General features: G+C 45.3%; 1 protein-coding gene across 2 annotated transcripts in view; it reads left to right on the plus strand.

Annotated features, from left to right (window-relative positions):
* TRAF2 (TNF receptor associated factor 2) overlaps positions 1-18,591 on the plus strand; it is a 500,022-nt gene that overhangs the window by 404,992 nt on the left and 76,439 nt on the right. For both annotated transcript variants that reach the window (XM_086921177.1, XM_086921176.1), the window contains one exon: positions 7,932-8,109. In XM_086921177.1, coding sequence (XP_086777303.1) covers positions 7,932-8,109 — 178 coding nt within the window. The remainder of the gene's footprint in view (positions 1-7,931; positions 8,110-18,591) is intronic.

An 18,591-nucleotide genomic window follows, 5' to 3' on the forward strand; every position in this document is an offset into this window, starting at 1 on the left:
TTCCACTTCAACTCCTGTTCTTGTGGAACCACTTTCTCCACATGGCCATGATGTCTCACCCACTTACTCTGACGTGGACGCTGGGGATGGTGATGATGATGATGATGAGTACAGCTATCCTCACTACACCGACCCTGATGATACCAATGAACCCTGGGCAGCTGGTGCTGACCCAGGTGATCCTCACTCTACCCCAGACACTCAACTCTATGCTGTAAAAACGTTGCCTACAGAGGATTCAGCGGCGTTTAATGCCCTCATTGAAAGGGCGGCTAAAAATCATGACGTCCAGCTCCATGCTGACCCCATTGAAGTGGACTTTCTTTTTGACACCTTTTCCGTCTCAGAGAGAACTGTCAAGACTCTGCCTATGTTGAAGGGTGTCTTAAAACATGCTGAGGAGATCTTTAAAGAGCCTCCCAGAGCCAGGGTGATAAACCCTAGGATTGAGAAGAAGTATAAACCAGCGCCTACTGACCCTACGTACATCAAGGGACAGTTGCCTTTGGACTCTCTTGTTGTTTCAAATGCCCGGAAGAGGGCTAATTCTCAAACAACGGGTGATGCTCCTCCCCCAGATAAAGAATCTAAGGTGTTTGAGGCATCAGGGAAAAGGGTGGCAGCTCAAGCGGCCAATATCTGGCGCATTTCAAATACACAAGCACTTCTAGCGAGGTATGACAGGGCACACTATGACACACTGGAGACCCTGTTGCAGCACCTGCCAGACGAATACAAAGAGGCAGCTGAGAAGCTCATCCAAGAGGGGAAGCTAATATCCAATGCTTCCATTAAATGTGCCCTTGGCTCGGCTGATACCACGGCCAGAGCTGTCAACACTAGCGTCATGCTGAGACGACATGCCTGGCTCAGAATCTCTGGATTTAAGCCAGAGATACAGACCACCATTCTTAATCAGACAGTAAACCCTGATCATCTGTTTGGCCCAGAGGTGGACACCACCTTGGAAAAGATAAAAAAGGACACTGAAACTGCAAAGTCCATGGGGGCCTTGCAGTCCCAGCAATTCTGGGGAGGTTCTTTTCGTCGCTCAAGCACTAGAGGTGTTTCCAGAGGCCAGCTCTCCCAAACCACGCAGTACTATAAAGGCAACACATAGTCCACATACACCAAACAAACTTGAGGTGGATATCGTGGAAACAGCGCCAAAGGCAGGGGTCGTGGAAACAACAACTCCAGATCCTCTGCCACTAACAAACTGTGACGCCTTGTCACTGCCCCCGACCACGCAACACCGGTCGGGGGGAGACTTCAACAGTTCCTGCCAGTCTGGAAATCCATCCCCACAGACAGGTGGGTCACACAGCTTATACAGTACGGTTATTGTCTGGAGTTGACATCCACTCCACCCAACATACCCTCAAGACACCGTCCTATGTCCGCCGAGCATTTGCACTTATTGAAGCAGGAGGTCCTCGTCATGCTGCAAAAAGGGGCAATCGAGCTCGTGCCTGTGGACGAAAGAGGCACAGGAGTTTACTCACTGTACTTCTTGATACCAAAAAAGGACAGGTCCCTCAGACCCATACTGGACCTCAGACCCCTCAATCAGTACATTCTATTGGAGCACTTTCACATGCTGACCCTGCAGCAAGTACTCCTGTTGCTCAATAAGGGGGATTTTCTCGCAACTTTAGATCTAAAGGATGCGTATTTTCACATTCCGCTGCACCCGTCACACAAAAAATACCTCCGGTTCACCATCCAAAACCAGCATTACCAGTTCAAGGTTTTGCCTTTCGGGGTCACCACGGCACCCAGGGTGTTTACAAAGTGCCTGGCGACGGTGGCGGCGCACCTAAGGAGACAAAACATTCACGTCTACCCTTATCTGTACGACTGGCTCATCCAGGCAAGGTTGGCCCAGCAGTGTGCCGCCCACATGTCCCACACCATTCACCTTCTTTACGATCTGGGATTCTCACTGAATTACCCAAAGTCCCACCTGCAACCCGCCCACATACGGCAGTATCTGGGTAAATGTAAATGTAAATGTATTTGAGCTTATATAGCGCACAGCTACCCGCAGTGGGTTTCCCGGCGCTTGCTTAGGGAACCCGTCCTGGTATTCCCCTGTGAGATAACCCCGGCAGGGTATCCACAAGGTGAAAGCCAGGCATCCCGCCGCGAGGGGCCGTTGTGGAGATTAAGCAAGCTATTGCCCAGAGTCGCAGAGTGTGAACCCGTGAGTCGAGAATGCACCGGAGCGAGAATTATCGAGTACGTGGAATTTTTAGCCCAAGACCCGCCGAGGCGGGGAATTGAACCCTGGTCCAGGGCCGATCTCAGCTTCCGGTGCGACGTTAAACACTCTGGCAGCCACAGCACAGCCAAATTCAGTGAGGGTCAACAGCATTCAATCGCTGATACAAAGATTCAGACCTCAACACTCGCTCCCAGCGCGAGTGTTCATGCAGTTGATAGGCATGATGGCCTCCTGCATCTCCATAGTCCCGCACGCAAGACTACATATGCGTCCGCTTCAGGAGTGCTTGGCACGTCAGTGGACCCAGGCTCACAGACAGTTGAAAGACCTAGTGTTGGTGAGCGGTCGGGCATACAACTCTCTGCATTGGTGGAATCTACGAAACCTTTGCAAGGGACGACCGTTCCAAGAGCCTGTGCCACAGATCATCCTGACGACGGACGCTTCTCTCCGGGGATGGGGAGCTCAGGTACTCCATTACACTGTGCAGGGACTAAGGACACCACAACAAAGGAAGATGCACATCAATGTTCTAGAACTGATGGCGATCTTCATGGCATTGAAAGCCTTCAAAGTACATCTGTGCAACAAGGTCGTGTTGATCCGGATGGACAACATGACGGCCATGTACTACATTCAGAAGCAAGGAGGAACACTCTCCACAGTTGTCTCATCTGGCTCCGAGCATGTGGAAGTGGGCCATTCAGAGAAACATCTTCCTCATGGCAGAACACCTCCCAGGCAAAGACAATCAGATGGCGGACCTGCTCAGCAGGTACAGCCACCAAATGCACGAGTGGGAGATACATCCATCGGTACTACACCCGTACTTCCAAAGGTGGGGTCATCCAGAGATAGACCTGTTCGCCACAAAGGAGAACGCAAAATGCCGAAGCTTTGCCGCCAGGTTTCCACACCCACAGTCGCAAGTCAATGCGATATGGATGAACTGGTCAGGCAAATTTGCGTACGCTTTTCCCCCAGCACCTCTAATACCGCTGGTGGCACGCAAGCTGAAGCAGCACTCGATGACTCTCATCCTGGTTGCTCCGACGTGGGCTCGCCAACCATGGTACACCACGTTTCTGGAACTGTCCGTGGTACCGCATCAAAGGCTGCGCCTCACACCCAGGCTTTTGACGCAGAGCCATGGCGACATTCAGCATCCAGATCCGCAACAGCTCAACCTGGCTATCTGGCTCCTGAGGTCTTAGAGTTTGGCTACCTCAACTTACCTCCTGACTGTATGGACATCATCCGGGAGGCAAGGAAGCCCACCACCAGAGCATGCTATGCGGCGAAGTGGAAGCGGTTTGTCATTTATTGTGCAGGCCACAACATTAACCCGCTGGATGCATCCATTCAGAACATCATTTGTTATCTCTTACATCTGTACAAATGTAATCTGGCCTATGCTTCCATTCGCATACATTTATCCGCAATGGCTGCTTATCTCCAAAACAGACAGCACCTCTCACTTTTCAGGGTGCCTGCCATTAAAGCCTTTCTGGAAGGACTCAAACGTGTCATTCCCCCGCGGACGCCACCAGCTCCGGAGTGGAACCTCAATGTGGTCCTCACCAGGCTGATGGGTCCCCCTTTTGAACCACTGCATTCCTGTGAGATTCAATTCTTGACATGAAAAGTGGCTTTCCTTATAGCAATTACATCGCTACGACGAGTTAGTGAACTCCAGGCACTAACTATCCAAGAGCCATTTATTCAAATTCATTCTAACAGGGTGGTGCTTCGCACTAACCCTAAATTCCTTCCTAAGGTAGTGTCTCAGTTCCATATCAACCAGACTATAGAACTACCTGTGTTCTTCCAAAATCCAGAGTCACTGGCGGAGAGAATGCTCCACACCCTTGACGTCAAGAGGGCCCTGATGTATTACATCGATAGGGCCAAGGATTTTAGGAAAACTAAACAACTCTATGTTGCCTTTGCGCCACAACACAAAGGTAACCCCATTTCCAAGGCTGGTATAGCCAGGTGGATCGTTAAATGTATTCAGATCTGCTATCAGAAAGCCAAGCGCACTCCCAACATTCCACCATGGGCCCACTCCACCCGAAAGTTGGGGACCTCCATGGCTTTCCTTGGAAATATCCCTTTGGAAGACATATGTGGAGCAGCCACATGGTCTATCACACACACATTTACAAAACATTACTGTGTTGATGTGCACTCCAAACAGCAGGCAGCTGTAGGGCAGGCTGTTCTAAAAACACTTTTCCAAACTGCTGCAGCTGGCACGGGCGGCCGCCGTTAATGGAGGGACTGCTATGTATTCTATGCACAGATATGAATTCAGCAGCCCACATGCCTCGAACCGAATATGCTACTTACCAGTATGCATCTGTTCTTGGCATGTAGGGCTGCTGACATTCATATCGCCCGCTCTCCTCCCCGGCGCCTGGTCATCATTCACTTAGTTTCACTCCATCTTGGCCACAATGGCTAAAAACAATCTGAGGATGGAGTCGATGCCCATGCGCACTGTAGTCCAGGGGAGGAGCCACCTATCTCGTGATACTTCAAAGACTCTTCCAGGACAACAATGTGCGATCATCCGGACCCAACACTAGGCGGCGATCTATGCACAGATATGAATGTCAGCAGCCCTACTTGCCAAGAACAGATGCATACTGGTAAGTAGCATATTCGTTCCGGTCTTTGTGCATGATCTAATATGGGATGGAGAAAGACGTGGGGTTTCTTTAAGAATTATGGAACGCACGACCATGTGATGGTGGTCTGGGAATCCCAGATTTTGATTTATAGTATACCGTAGCTCAGCTACAATGATTGGCTTGCTGTGAAATGAGGTCACAAAATGGAATGGGAAGCTGTGGCCTGCGGCAGTGAGAAGGGTCTCTAGTGGATCTCATGTTGGTTGAGAGTCTTTCTTTGGTACCCCCGCATAATCTATTTGCCATGGTTTGGGGTTTCTGGTGGAAACTCTTCAAAAGAACACACCTTTCCTATTATATGCGCTGGTAGTACCTCCGGTTGTCCTCCCTAACCCAAGATGCTGTTTCTTAACGGTACGCAAGCTGTCAGCATGGATGCACACAGATTAGCCTACAGTAGCTGACTGTTATGAGGAGGGTACGCTGAAAACCCTTGAGACACTCACTATGGAGGGTTCTTCCAGAGTCACAATACCTTGTGCAGTGACATGCGCTCTGCAGGTATTGTGGGAAACTGGCCACAAAGAACCACCTACACACAAAGTATTGCATGTCCTTTTTACATTTCAAGATGGACACAAATTAGTCTCCTGGCTTTACAGATCAGCCTTGCATGTGACCAAAGCAGACTTAACACATTTCAGACGAAGGTGGGAGGATGTAATAGGTGAGAGGTGCGGGACAAAAATTGGGCTAGAATTTTGGAACATACACACAAAGTCTCCCGAAATTCTAGATTTCGCTACCCTCAATTACTTGCATATGTCTTATTTCACAACACACACACACAAGACAGTAGATAAGTCATGCCCAAGATGTAATGTAATTGATGCTGGGTTTTTACACCTGACTTGGGCATACCCCATCCCACAAATGGCGAGAGTTGCAATTAAGTTCCTAAATCTAGTCCTGGCCCTTCTCAGGAGGGTAATATCAATACACTGGAGATCACCGGGGGGGTGGAGGGAGGGCTCATTGTAGGTGGAACGGGAGGTTGAACGCTGGGAAATGGCAGAAGAATGAGCTCTCAGAGACGAGGAATGAAGGAACCTGCATGCCTGCCCAGTAGCGGATGATTGGGCTGCTGTCCTGGTGACCGTTGTGAGAATAGAAAATGGCAAACTCATAACTCCATAATATCTGGTCTTGATAGCACTAGAGCCCTGAACCACCCTTGATTGGGGGTGGTGGAAGCAAGAGCGAGGCTTTGAAAGTGGAGGAATCTCTGAAAGTTGAAGCTTGAGTAAATGCCTGGAAAATATTTGAGTATTGTTTGTATAATGTACCATGTCGGTCTTACATTCCATTGTTGGAGCAAAAAGGACACACATACAAGTAACTGCCCCAAGGAGCTCCAATGCACTGAAAGGTATCAACTGTTGGTAATCTAATACGTTATTTGATACCTGACATGTCTGTATATTGTACCAACTGCAATGCTAATTAAGAATCATAAAGAATAAGAAGTGTGTATTGCTTTGTCTGAAAGTTTTGCGAAATAATAAGAAATATTTTTAAAGCATCGATTTTCTTAATTTATTACACTGTGTGGATGAAAAAAAATCTTCTCTCTTTATGATCAAGTCTGTCTTGAAACACAAAAACCTTTGCATAACTTTCACTTGATAGTGTCTGTCATGCCACTTTGACTGCGACTAAACATGATCGGCGTTTAAAAACCCACTAGAAAATAGACAATAGTGAAATTCCACTTAGATCCTACAATGGACATAGGTTAAACTCAAGATGCTAACCCTGACTACATTGCAACTAGTGAGCAACCTGCGGTGGAGCAAGCTGAAATTAAATTGAGCCTGTTATTGCCTCTGCAGACTTAATCCTTTCTTAAACTCTACATGGAAGAATTCTGGGTATCTGTAACCAGTCTGTACCATTGGTTCCATTCAAAGCTTCTCAAACCACAGCTAACTCAAAGTTGTCATAATCAAGCCTGAAAATAGCTCTATGCGTTTTGGATAGCCATTATCAACCCACATGCAGTCTCCAAGCCAGTCCAAAGGCACTTTAATAATCCACTCTGGGTATCCATAATCCAGCCATTGTGCTGCCTTCAAACCAATCACTGCATCCCATATAAGCTTCCTTTGTGGACGATTTCCACAATACCCCCTGACTCGTGCCCTGTGGGCACCACTTGGGCACTGCTATTTCCTGTTTTTGCTGGAAAGGATACCGTACATCTTTAGCCCCTGGCATGAACCATCACTCAGCCTTTGGCTGCTTCATAACACTTTGATCTAGGAACATATCCCTTTGACTCCTGTGAAGTGGCGACTGCTCCATCCTGAATTTTTTTGAGTGTGATGGTGCTCCAGTAAAAGACTTCTCTACATTGCAAAGTGCCTCCAGCAGATCAGTTTGTCTTATCAAATCGTGAAACAAAAGACACACCAACACTGGCCTATTCTTGACTTAACAGCTGAATAAAACCCTGAGACACTTGTAAGGCCCTTCCCACCTCACTTCCTATCCCACAAGTGTAGGCAACTAGGAAATATGATAACCCTGTTGAAAGAGGCCAATTCCTAAGGTCCAGCTGCCGCAGCTTACTACCTGTGAATATCCACATATAGCACATTCCTTCACTACAGCGGTCAGAAATCTTCACCTGTATCCTGCCACCTCCCTTTACAGTGCCCAGAACTCACCATTAGCTGCTCTGCCCTGATAGTCTTATTCAAAACACGCCATTCATTCATGCATCACAGTTCATACAGTCCTAGGACCACTTGAAAATTGCACAACGCATATTGCAGCTTGCTTCTTACTCAGCAGCCATGGCTGTATGAATTCTGTGAACCACTTATCCTGAAACCCGTGGGGAACAGTTGGAGGGTTTCAATTCTATGCCGCCCAAATAAACAGTAATTGTGCTTCCAACTAACCTAGTTGCCCCATATTGGCCTTTCTTGGAAAAAGTGTTCATTCACTATCTTACCTCATAAAAGTTTGTAACATGAGCTATATTGTAATTATTACTCATCCAGGTCCGTCAGCTGGAAAGAAGCATAGGTCTGAAAGATCTGGCCCTGACAGAAATGGAGCAGCGAGTAATTGAAGCAGAAGCCTCAACATATGATGGTATTTTTATCTGGAAGATTACAGAATTTGCCAGGAAGCGACAGGAGGCTATAGCAGGCCGTTCTCCTGCCATGTTTTCTCCAGGTAAGCATTTTTAATTTTGCATAGTTTTCATGGAAATTATAAGGATTTACAAAGTTTTGTTTTAAAACACAATCTTTTTTTAACATGTGATATGGCAGTGCTATGTTTATGAAGCATTTCCTGACAGACATTTTGAAATGGTGACACAAGCATCCATGCTGGCATGGCTTCAAATATGTTTATTGGGAAAACTGTTAAATGATCAACTTTATTTGTGTTTTTTGTAGTGAGGTGCGGGATCCGTGTAATGTAGTTGGAATATTGTCTGACATAAATAGTGTGCCCTAAATATCCTTTACAAATCTATTGCTGTATTGCAGTTAACAGTAGAAAATCTACACCCAAAGGGATGATATTTGTGTGAATGATATTTAGGACACAATATTTTGTCAGACGATATTTCTTACTACAGTATTCTAACATAACCATGTGCCCCTCTACTTTAATAACAAACCTTAGAAATTAAGTCTAAAATCGGAAGAACCTTAAAAGGGAAAAATGGATTTGTTCTACTCCTTCAGGTATGCCCTCATTCCCTTGATATTGATTGGCTTGCATCAGAAAGAAATCACCCACCTTCTCAGTAACACCAAACCAATGTAGGTAATTTCTCCTGTAAGAAGGAGATGGTCATCACCAGCTGCAGAATGTGACTTCTTCCTCAGTCATTACACATAAAAACTTGGTCAGTGTTACTGGGAATCCCCTTTCAAAGACAGTGATTGATAGATATAAAAGCGATGCAAGGATAAGTGCTGGGGAAAAACAGGAATATACCCCAATCACATCCCCATCAACAGCATATTCCTTGCAGTAGAGCTACACAGATACATTTGGATGGGTAGGATGACTTCTGTGAATGTATGAAACATTGTTAACAATATCCCCAGATAAATGTTAAAGTTACTCTGGTTATGAGGGTGTCTTAGCTGGGGTGGGAGTTCTTGAATGGAGACTAAAAGAACAAAAGTGAAAACACGTTCTTTGCTACTTTTGGTGGGTGTCCTTTCCTCTCTTCCTGCCGCAAACACCCTGGTGGGACCCTAGGCAAGGGTGCAACGATCATCGCAGACTTTGCCAGCCATCATGCAGCCCACAGCCTGCAGTACATCTTGGTGGGACCGCAAGTCCCAGGCTGCACCTTTTCACACTCCTGATGCTGCAGATGAAGGGGAGGCGCCCACATCATGCTTAAAGCGCTGCCTCATCCCCGCAGTGCGGGACACGTTCTTTGCTGTTTTTGGTGGGGGCACTTTCCTCTCTTCCTGCCGCAAACACCCTGGTGAGACCCTAGTCCCAGGGTGCAATGATCACCGCAGACTTTGCCAGCCAGCACACAGCCTATCTTGGTGGGACCCCCAAGTCCCAGGCGGCACCTCTCCACACTCCTGATGACGAGGGTGATGCGACCACATCGCGCTTACGCTTAATCCCCAGTGAAGCGTTCTTTGCTGTGTTTATTGGGGGCACTTTCCTCTCTTCCTGCCACAAACACCCTGGTGGGACCCTAGTCCCAGGGTGTAACGATCATCACAGACTTTGCCAGCCAGCATGCACCCCGCAGCCTGCAGTACATCTTGGTGGGACCTCAAGTCCCAAGCTTCACCTCTCTGCACTCCCGCTGCCACCGACGAGAGGGAGGCGCCCAGCTGCCTCATCCCCACGCGGCGCGGGCCGCGACCGGGCTAAGGACGGGCCTATCAGGGACCAGAAGAGGTCGGGCCAGGACCCATCCCCCCTTTGGATTTTTGTCTTGGCACAGCTTGCTATACAATTGCTTTATTCCATTTTACTTCAACAACAGAACTATTAAGGTCTGTTGCAGGCAGAAACTGCAATAGAGGTCCGTGATCCCGGTTAGTAAAACAAGTCTTAAGGCTGAACAATTTTCTTCTTTTTTTCTCCTTCGTTTTGTATTTAACCATTTGCATCTAGTAGTTTGTCCTGCTTTGTTTTTTTCCCTCTTAAACCAGCAGAGTTGTTGGTGGGCTGGCTTCTGAGGGGTGTTTGGATTGTATTATCTTCTAAGCAACAGCAATGGGGAAGCGGACCTGTCTTGGTAAACAACAAGCTATCCCCAAGCAACCTCTTCCTCCTCAATGCCACATACCTCAACCACTAGGATTCTACAGTGAGCTATAGGGATGTTAGCAACAGAAATAGACCTTACTGAGAGACGATTGTCTTTTAGCACCAGACCTTCGGCGCTCTGTGACTGATGCATCTTTCCCTTAAACTGCACCAGCTAACCATGTTACCACAGCTAGGGTAACCGCTCCTTTGTCACCTCCACAAGCTGTATGTAACGAGGAAGGAGCTGCGCTTAAAGTAGTAACATGAAAGGGGGGTGTGGCAACTGGTATATCCAAGAACAGTTTAAACAAGTGACTGGGGTTGGGTCAAAAAGAAAGAAAATCAACGATGGGTCTTCCAAAAGTGTAGAGAACTTGGACATTCTGACCCAAACTTAGGATGCATTGCTAATAGTCGAACGGACATGGAATATGCAGTCTGGGTGACGAACCTGATGAGGGACCTACAGAGCCAATTTAGAACCATTGTAAGGGAAGAGTTTGTCCACCAAGTTGAACGTATAGATAAATTGGCGACACTGTGGGAAAGCAGGCCAGGAAACAATAGAGAAAGCCGTACACATGCTCCCGTGAGGGGAAATGACTTCAGTTGCCAGACAGATAGATTAAGCTTGACGCCCACAGAAAGGTCAGTTCCACTACCTGCTCAAGGTCCCATCACCTTCTCGGGTCCCAGGAGCACCATTTGCGAGGCTAGGAGCAACAACCCAGTACAACATGAGGGGTATAAATAAAAACAGCTTGCTCACACTTGGGTCTAGGACGAGCAGAGAAGTGTTGGGGGGTGAGGAGGGCATGTAGTGTAGTTCCTAGATTCCCAATAGGCTCTGCGCATTTGAATAATATATATGTAGTTTAGACGTAGGACTGAGGTCTACTAGGTCTCTAACGAATATATTAAACTTAATAGTGAGTGCCAGCTAGCTCAGAAGTCACTAGAAACTTTCTCGAATTCACAAGAAGGGATTAGTTTCTGACACCCGCATAAACATGACAACTTTGTTTCCCAAGAATAAGAAATCAAAACTCTAGAGTCGCGAAAACAATAGATAACTGTTTTACTCAGTCAATCGTGCATGCTTCGTTTCACCAGAAATGCAGAGAAATAGAGGGACGGGCGTTTTCAATAAAAGTATTTATTAAACGATCTTCTTTCTCAAGCATTGGAAATGAACTGCTACAATCGTAATACTGTTTATAAAGTACAATGCATATAATACGAACAGTATTATAAAGTAGTACTGTAAAAGAATGATATGGTTTCGAAGCCATAAAAGTGCATAAGATGTATAAAATACATACAGTAATAAATAATGACTAAAAGTACTCAACTGGTTCTTCTAAAATACGCCTACCCTGGTGTACCTAACCTAAGTCTAGTACGAGGCAAGAAGTAAGTGAGGAGTAGCCTAAGTTTAGTAGTTCTCTGCCAGGAATCTATTCCAAGAATTCTCTAAGAGGTCTAATCAGCGCCGTACCTTGGTTTTAGAATGAAGGAAGTCTTGTATCTCTCTCTCAGGCCTCGATTTCCCAGATACCCGTAAGGGTAAGCCGGAAACACTGGAGCTGGATTTCTCGTCAAGAGAAAAGGCAGCGTCTCTCAGTGCGTCAGCTGGAGGGTCGTCTTCCTTCGGCACTTGCTGCTGCAGGGCGTCGGGCAAGTAGATAGTCGATCTGCTCCAAATCACCGTGTGTTTGACTGGGCAAACCTGGGCATATTTATACTTTGAAGGTGCCGAGTTTGACGCATGTTTGGACTTAATATCGTCACTCAAAGGCTAAATTCTTGGAAAACGCCAGGAGTTCGTGGAGAACTTAATATTCAAGCAGGGGGAAGTTCCTAGCTGCTGTAGGTGGGTTTTTCCAAGAAATCGTTGTTAATTCTCAGAACCTAGTGTAAGTAGCCATGCCGTATTTGGGCTGTATGGCTTAGACCAAATAGGGTAGAGATTCTTTGCCTATATAAGGATATGATAAAGTATACCTATATAAGGGCATGAATCGGGAAAATTACACTGGGGGCCTAGATTCGATTACAACACCCACTCCACGATCTTAAGTTCAATTAAGCTAACCTAATCAGCACTGAACATATCTAAAGCTAGTGTTTACAATCCCACCCCAAAATACATAAAAATGCACTTGAAATGGTTTGTACATGAGAAAAATATTGATTATTTCTACAGTATGCATTTTAAGGAAGAGATGACATTCTAAGCTTATAGTATGGTATCTAAGTATGCAAACTGAATGAATCATGAATTTACATTTATGAAAAATGGCTCTTGCTTACAGAAAGAAAGGTCGAGACCATTTCATAACATACCATATCATGTCAATGGTTATATGAGGACAAGGCCAAATATTTTTTCTAGGCAGTGTTCAAAAAGAAAAATAATTTCTTGTTCTCTAAGAATAGTTCTACTTTAAGCAGATTAGTCTGTGCACAAAAAAAGTTCAAGTTTTTGGAGAGAAAAAAAATTCAAATAATTGTGAAAAATAGTCCCAAAGTTAAAATTCTTTGTTTTGAAAAATTGAAGGCCGAATTTCAGAGTTCAGGGAACGCTGTGTGCATGAATCAAAAGTTATTCTCGGTGTCAGGAGAAAACATCAGATCATCAAGGCTGGCAAAGAAATCGTCTACCCCAGTAGGTGAAAGTGGAACCACTTGATCAAGCAGATCAAATGTGCACAGATGAGAAGCATTGCCGTCGGCGCCAGGTGCCGCATTAGCAGTGTTCAAATCAGATAGTACCTGTGTGCCTGTTGATTCTCGTATCTCACCCTCAGTTAGACTTACTGGTGAGACCTCAATGTATGCAGTCATCAGGATTGGTAGCCGTTGGGGACAACACGATGCATGAGCCATACACCTTGCGCCGTTTACGCTGCTTTCACTGTCACATGTGTCGCCGTAGTGTCACTCACTTCTTTGCACTCGTGCACCTTGTACATCTTTGGGCTGTCACTTGTTATTTATTAATTACAGTGCCAATATCAACTGTAACCACAATTGCCCTATTTTTGCGCATAAATGCTGATAAAATGATGCCTCAGGCACATACGAAAATCAAAATGAGTTTCCTTGATCTTTGATGGATAGTACTGTATAGATATCCTTTATACTTGTCCAAAATAATACCAGTTGGGATATTGTTTTCTGTATATATTTAGCCACTCAAGGCATATTTTTCCTACACTATATGTTGTTACTATCCCTGGATGTTGTCTCTGGGAGTATCTTGGATCTGGCCTGTTCAGTTTTAACCCCTGTGTTTTGTTCAGGAATCTATCATGACAGTTATTGGGGTCTGTGGGCCAGATTAACCATTTTTACCAATCAGGATTAGTTCTGTTTTGTTTTAAAATATATGGTACGTCTACCTCCTTTTCTGTAGTGTCATTACTTTCAGAAGTGGGTTTAGGTAAACACGTTTTATTTAAATCTTTTATCTTAGCCAGGCCAAGATAAGAAGTCTGTTGAACAGTATCGTTTAAAAACATTATTTGTTCTGGTATAATGCAGGCTCTGAACAAGGCCTCTAAACCTTGTACCTGCCATTCTTTCGTACCCCAGATAGTTTTTGTCTCAATTTTGTCTTTCCAAAAGTCAAAACCTAATGTAGACAGCTGAGCATAAAAGTTTGCAGAATAAATGTGTTTAGTGTTGCTCAACATTGTTTTCATTCCTGTCTTATTTACATGTTTTAAGTAAAACGTTTCTGGCTTTGTAACATTAAACCCTGAGAAGTATGAAAACTTTTCATAAAATGTTTTTGAGCTGCCTTTTGGTGGCGTGGGACAATGTTCCCATTGATTATATGTAAAAACATTCCTAGGACTTGCAGATTTGTGCAAATAGTGGTGACCATAGTGATTAAAACAATACATTTGTTCATACTCTGATGACCCTTCTAAATAGTCATGTTCAGTAAATTTTGCAGACATTTCTAAATCTGACATCATATTATTAATAGTCTCAAAGTTCCAATCATCAGAAAATGTGCTGGGTGATACAAAGTCACTTAAAGAAACCTTGAACTGGTGTGGAATCTTTAGCAGCTCCACCGGGCCATAGATGTCATAGTCAGTTCTATCCCATGCTATACCACCAGGTATAGCAACAGCTGTGATGTTCACTGACGACATGTCTCTTTTTTCACGATGGGATGATTTGTGAGGTTTTTGGACTAAGTTGATTTTCTGACTTGCTGTGTCCATTTTACTGTATTTTCCATCTATCATTTGTCCCAAGCTTAAAACTAATATCAGCCAGAGTAGGAGAAAAAATACGCCTAAACCAATCCAAAATTCAATCCATGGTAAAACTAGATATATTTTCTCCAGTTGAAACAGTTCTGTTGTTTTTTCTTTGAGAGTTTTCTTTGCTGGCCTTTCTTCTGGTTCACTGGGATCCTCAAAATATGTATCAAAGTTGATGAAATAGCCAGAGGCAGTTCTGTCAATTGTTGGAATTGCATCAGGATTGTTATTAATCTTTGGAGTTGCTTCTTCCTTTGTCATATTGGTGTAGCCAGAGGCTAAATCATTGTAGACAGGTGTTTCTTGTCGAACTGTTATTTGGGTCTCAAGAGGCACGAGTTCAATGGCTTTGTTGCATAGTCCTTTTCTTACTGCAAGTTTATCAAACGTGATAAGTCTTTCAGTCTGAACCTCTTGGATAGTAGCAAGATTTGGTCTTCTGCTACATCTTGGGAGCCCACTGGGTCTACTACTTATTATTGGCCACATGATTGTGGTTTGACCAGGTCGATGGACACGACTCTGTTCTCCTTTTTACCAGCAAGGGGTGGTAGTACTACTGATCTTGTTCCTTGGATTGCTAAGACAGGTACTGCTTTTATGTAAGAAGGGCCAAATTCCTTCTTCACCGCTATCTTTTCCCTGACTAGATCCCCAATCTTTGGAAACCAGACAGGTCTTGCTGGGACAGGTGGTTTTTCTTCAGTGGCTGTTGGCTTTTGTATGGTGTTACTCAGACTTCTTCTTGTTTCATTTAAGTTCTGTAAAACAGACAAACGATCTTTGACATAAAAGGGTTTTTGTTCCACCGCTCAAGTTTGACAATCGAGGTCTTAGATTATCATTCTAGTACCAAACAGTAATTCATAAGGAGTGATTCCCCCCAGAGAATTTCTTGGCAGATTGTTAAGACTACGTTGTACACTTATTAAATGTTTGACCCACCCATCACCCGAACCTAATACCTTAGCTGTTATGGATTTCTTTATGTCACAGTTTTTTCTTTCCACTTCCGCATTACCCTCAGGATGGAAGGGACTAGAATACCACAATGCAACGCCCAAGCTAACCTTAGCCTCCTAAGCTCGAGAGCTAAATGCAGGACCCTGGTCAGAATTTAGCGTACCTATTGCGTATATGCCGATAAAGACTCTCAAATCCTTTATAACAGTTCTGGCGTCAGCCGAGCGCTGGGGCCATAACCAAATAAATCTTGTGCAGGAATCCACTGCGACCATAATATATTTATAGTTGCCCTTGTTAAGGGACCACAGTGGTCCAGGTAAACACACGCTAGTGGTTTATCTGAAATCAGAAGGGGCAGGACGTTTCACTGTAGAAACTTTCATTATTGGGCAGATTTCACATTCTAGAACATATTTTCTAATTTGTTTCCTCATGCGTGGCCACCAATATCTCTGTTTTAATAAAGATACTGTGGCAGAAACTCCTGCATGTGCAGAGGCGAGCCCTTCATGTGCTGCTAAGATTAGTCCTAACCTGTGTTCCATGTTTGGGATTGCTCTGTCCCCCACTCCAGGGATTCGAGCAAAAGGAACATTATTCGCATCAGTTATATATGAGTACTTTACTGGAAAGCCTTTCGGGAGTGTCTTACCCCTGTCTTTGACTGAAGCAGTGACAGCTTGTATTATATCGCTGTCTATTTTTGTTTTCGACCGGGTAATTGCAGCTACGGAAGCCGTTTGCACAGCTGCCTTCGCGGCACCATCAGCCAATGAATTCCCTGCAACGTGAACGCCATCACGCTGATGACTCAGTTTATGAATCACGTGAGTCTTTGGAAGTTCTTTTTGTAAAAGAACTACTTGTTCCCAAAGCATTTTATTTATTTATTCATAACATTTGTAGAGCGCGCTGTTACCAAACGGTGTCCTGGCGCTGTAATGAAAGCTCCCCTAGCCTAAGCCTACTATTTAGTTAATGAACAGCCAAGTTTTCAGACTTTTACGGAAGGTCATCAAGTCAGTAATCTGTCTAAGAGACAAAGGTAGAGCATTCCAGGTTTTTGCTGCCCCCAGGATGAAGCTCCTGCCTACCCAGCGTGCTTTTCTTATCTGTGGGGTCATAATCCAGCCCCAGGTTGGCTGACCTGAGATGCCTACCCGGCCTGTACCATTGAAAATGCTTTTTTAGAAACGACGGGCCAAGTCCACGGACAGCCTTAAAGACTATGCACAGGGTTTTAAAAGAGATCCGTTTCCGCACTGGAAGCCAGTGCAGCTTCAACTGTTCCTGGGAGACGGATGCAAACTTTGGTAGGCCTGTGATGAGTCGAGCTGCTGCATTTTGCAAGACCTGTAGTGTGTTAAGAAGCCCCTGTTGAGCCTCAAGGAATAAACTATTACAATAGTCAAGGCGAGATAGAACAAGGGCCGTCACCACAGTTTTCTTACACTCCTCCGGTAAGAAAGGAAGGATCTTCCGGATAATTTTCAGTGTAAAGTGGATGGATGAGGTCATTGCATTAACTTGGGGCCTAAAGGTAAGCTTATTGTCGATCAGGACCCGTAGGTTCTTGACCTTCGTGACTGGAATGGGGGGTGTCCCCATCTCTTCAGGCCACCAGTTCGGACTCCAAGTTATCACTGGAGCCAAAAAGTAATACTTTGGTTTTAGCCGAGTTCAATTTTAAACAATTCCTGGCCATCCAGGTACCAACTGATGCCATACACTCCTGGAATTTGCTGTCCACGCCTTCCTCTCTCCCTGGTAGCAGTGAAACCACAATCTGTGTGTCACCTGCGTAAGATGTAAGTTAGAACCCATATGAACGAATAACCGGGGCCAGAGAGGAGACATAGATATTGAAAAGGGTGGGACTCAGGGAGGATCCCTGGGGAACCCCACAGTGTAGCACAAATGCTTTCGATTCAAATTCCCCCAGTGCCACAACCTGGATCCTATTGGTGAGGAAGGCTTTCAGGATGCTATGGGCTTTACCTTGTATCCCGCAGTCCTCCAAACGGTCCACCAAAATTCTATGGTGGACCGTATCGAAGGCCGCCGACAGATCCAACAGGACCAGGGCCGTTCTACCCCCGGCGTCCATCACTTTCCTGATCTCCTCCATCGATTTGATCAAGGCAGATTCGGTGCTGTGACCTTCTCTAAACCCATGTTGCGATATGTCAAGGCCTTCTGTGGCTCCTAGAAATACGCTGAGCTGAGTATTCATAGTTCTTTCTATTAGTGTAGCCGGTAGCGGTAATCTGGCAATGGGACGGTAGTTGTTGGAATCGGCAATGTCCAGGTTGGTTTTTTTTAACAAAGGGATAATTGAGGCCCATTTCCAGCTGGATGGAAAGTCACCAACTTCAAACAAGTAATTAAACAACGTGGCTAAGGTGGTGGCTATAGGGGCTGCCACCAACTTCGCCACGGTCGCCGGGCAAGGGTCACGGGGGGAGCCCGATTTTATGCCTAATAGCTGTTTCTTGATCTCCTCCGAGCTCACCGGGGCGAAGTTTAGAAGCTTGGCCTCGTTTGAATTGGCTATAGAATTCCTCGGCGTGGACTCTAGTAGGTTATGCCTGACTTGAACTTCGAGGGATGTGAAGATATTGTCCACCTTGTTTAAAAAGAACTTAGCTAAATTCTCGCACCGTTCCAGACTGGAGGGCGTAATCGCTGGCTTAGGAGTGGCCAGACTCGAAACCGTATAAAATAGTTCCTTGGGCGAGCTCCTAGCAACGTTGATACGGTTGGTGAAGTACGATTGTTTTGCCTTCCCGATCATATCTTTATAGACCACCAAACTTGATTTGAGTCTTCTTTTGTCTGCCTCGTTATAATTTTTCCGCCAGGCCCGTTCCAGCTTTTTGCAGACAAGCTTAAACTCTCTGAGCTCGTCTGAGAACCAGGGGGCCGACGGAGTCATCTGAGTAGGGCGGCAGCTTTTGGGTGGAGCTAGAGTGGTGCAAGCGTGATCAACCCAGTTGGAATAGGTGGCAGCCGCTTTGTCCACATCTGATAGGAGCGTAACCATGGATGACGCCAGAAGATCCTCTAGAGAAGTTCCCTCTATCTTATTCCAGGCCCTTGCTGTTTTTCTAACCTGCCACGCCATGTGGAGTTTTGTGGCGGAGATACTAAACAACACTGC

Source organism: Lissotriton vulgaris, chromosome 5 (genome assembly GCF_964263255.1).
Source record: "Lissotriton vulgaris chromosome 5, aLisVul1.2, whole genome shotgun sequence".
NCBI lineage: Eukaryota > Metazoa > Chordata > Amphibia > Caudata > Salamandridae > Lissotriton > Lissotriton vulgaris.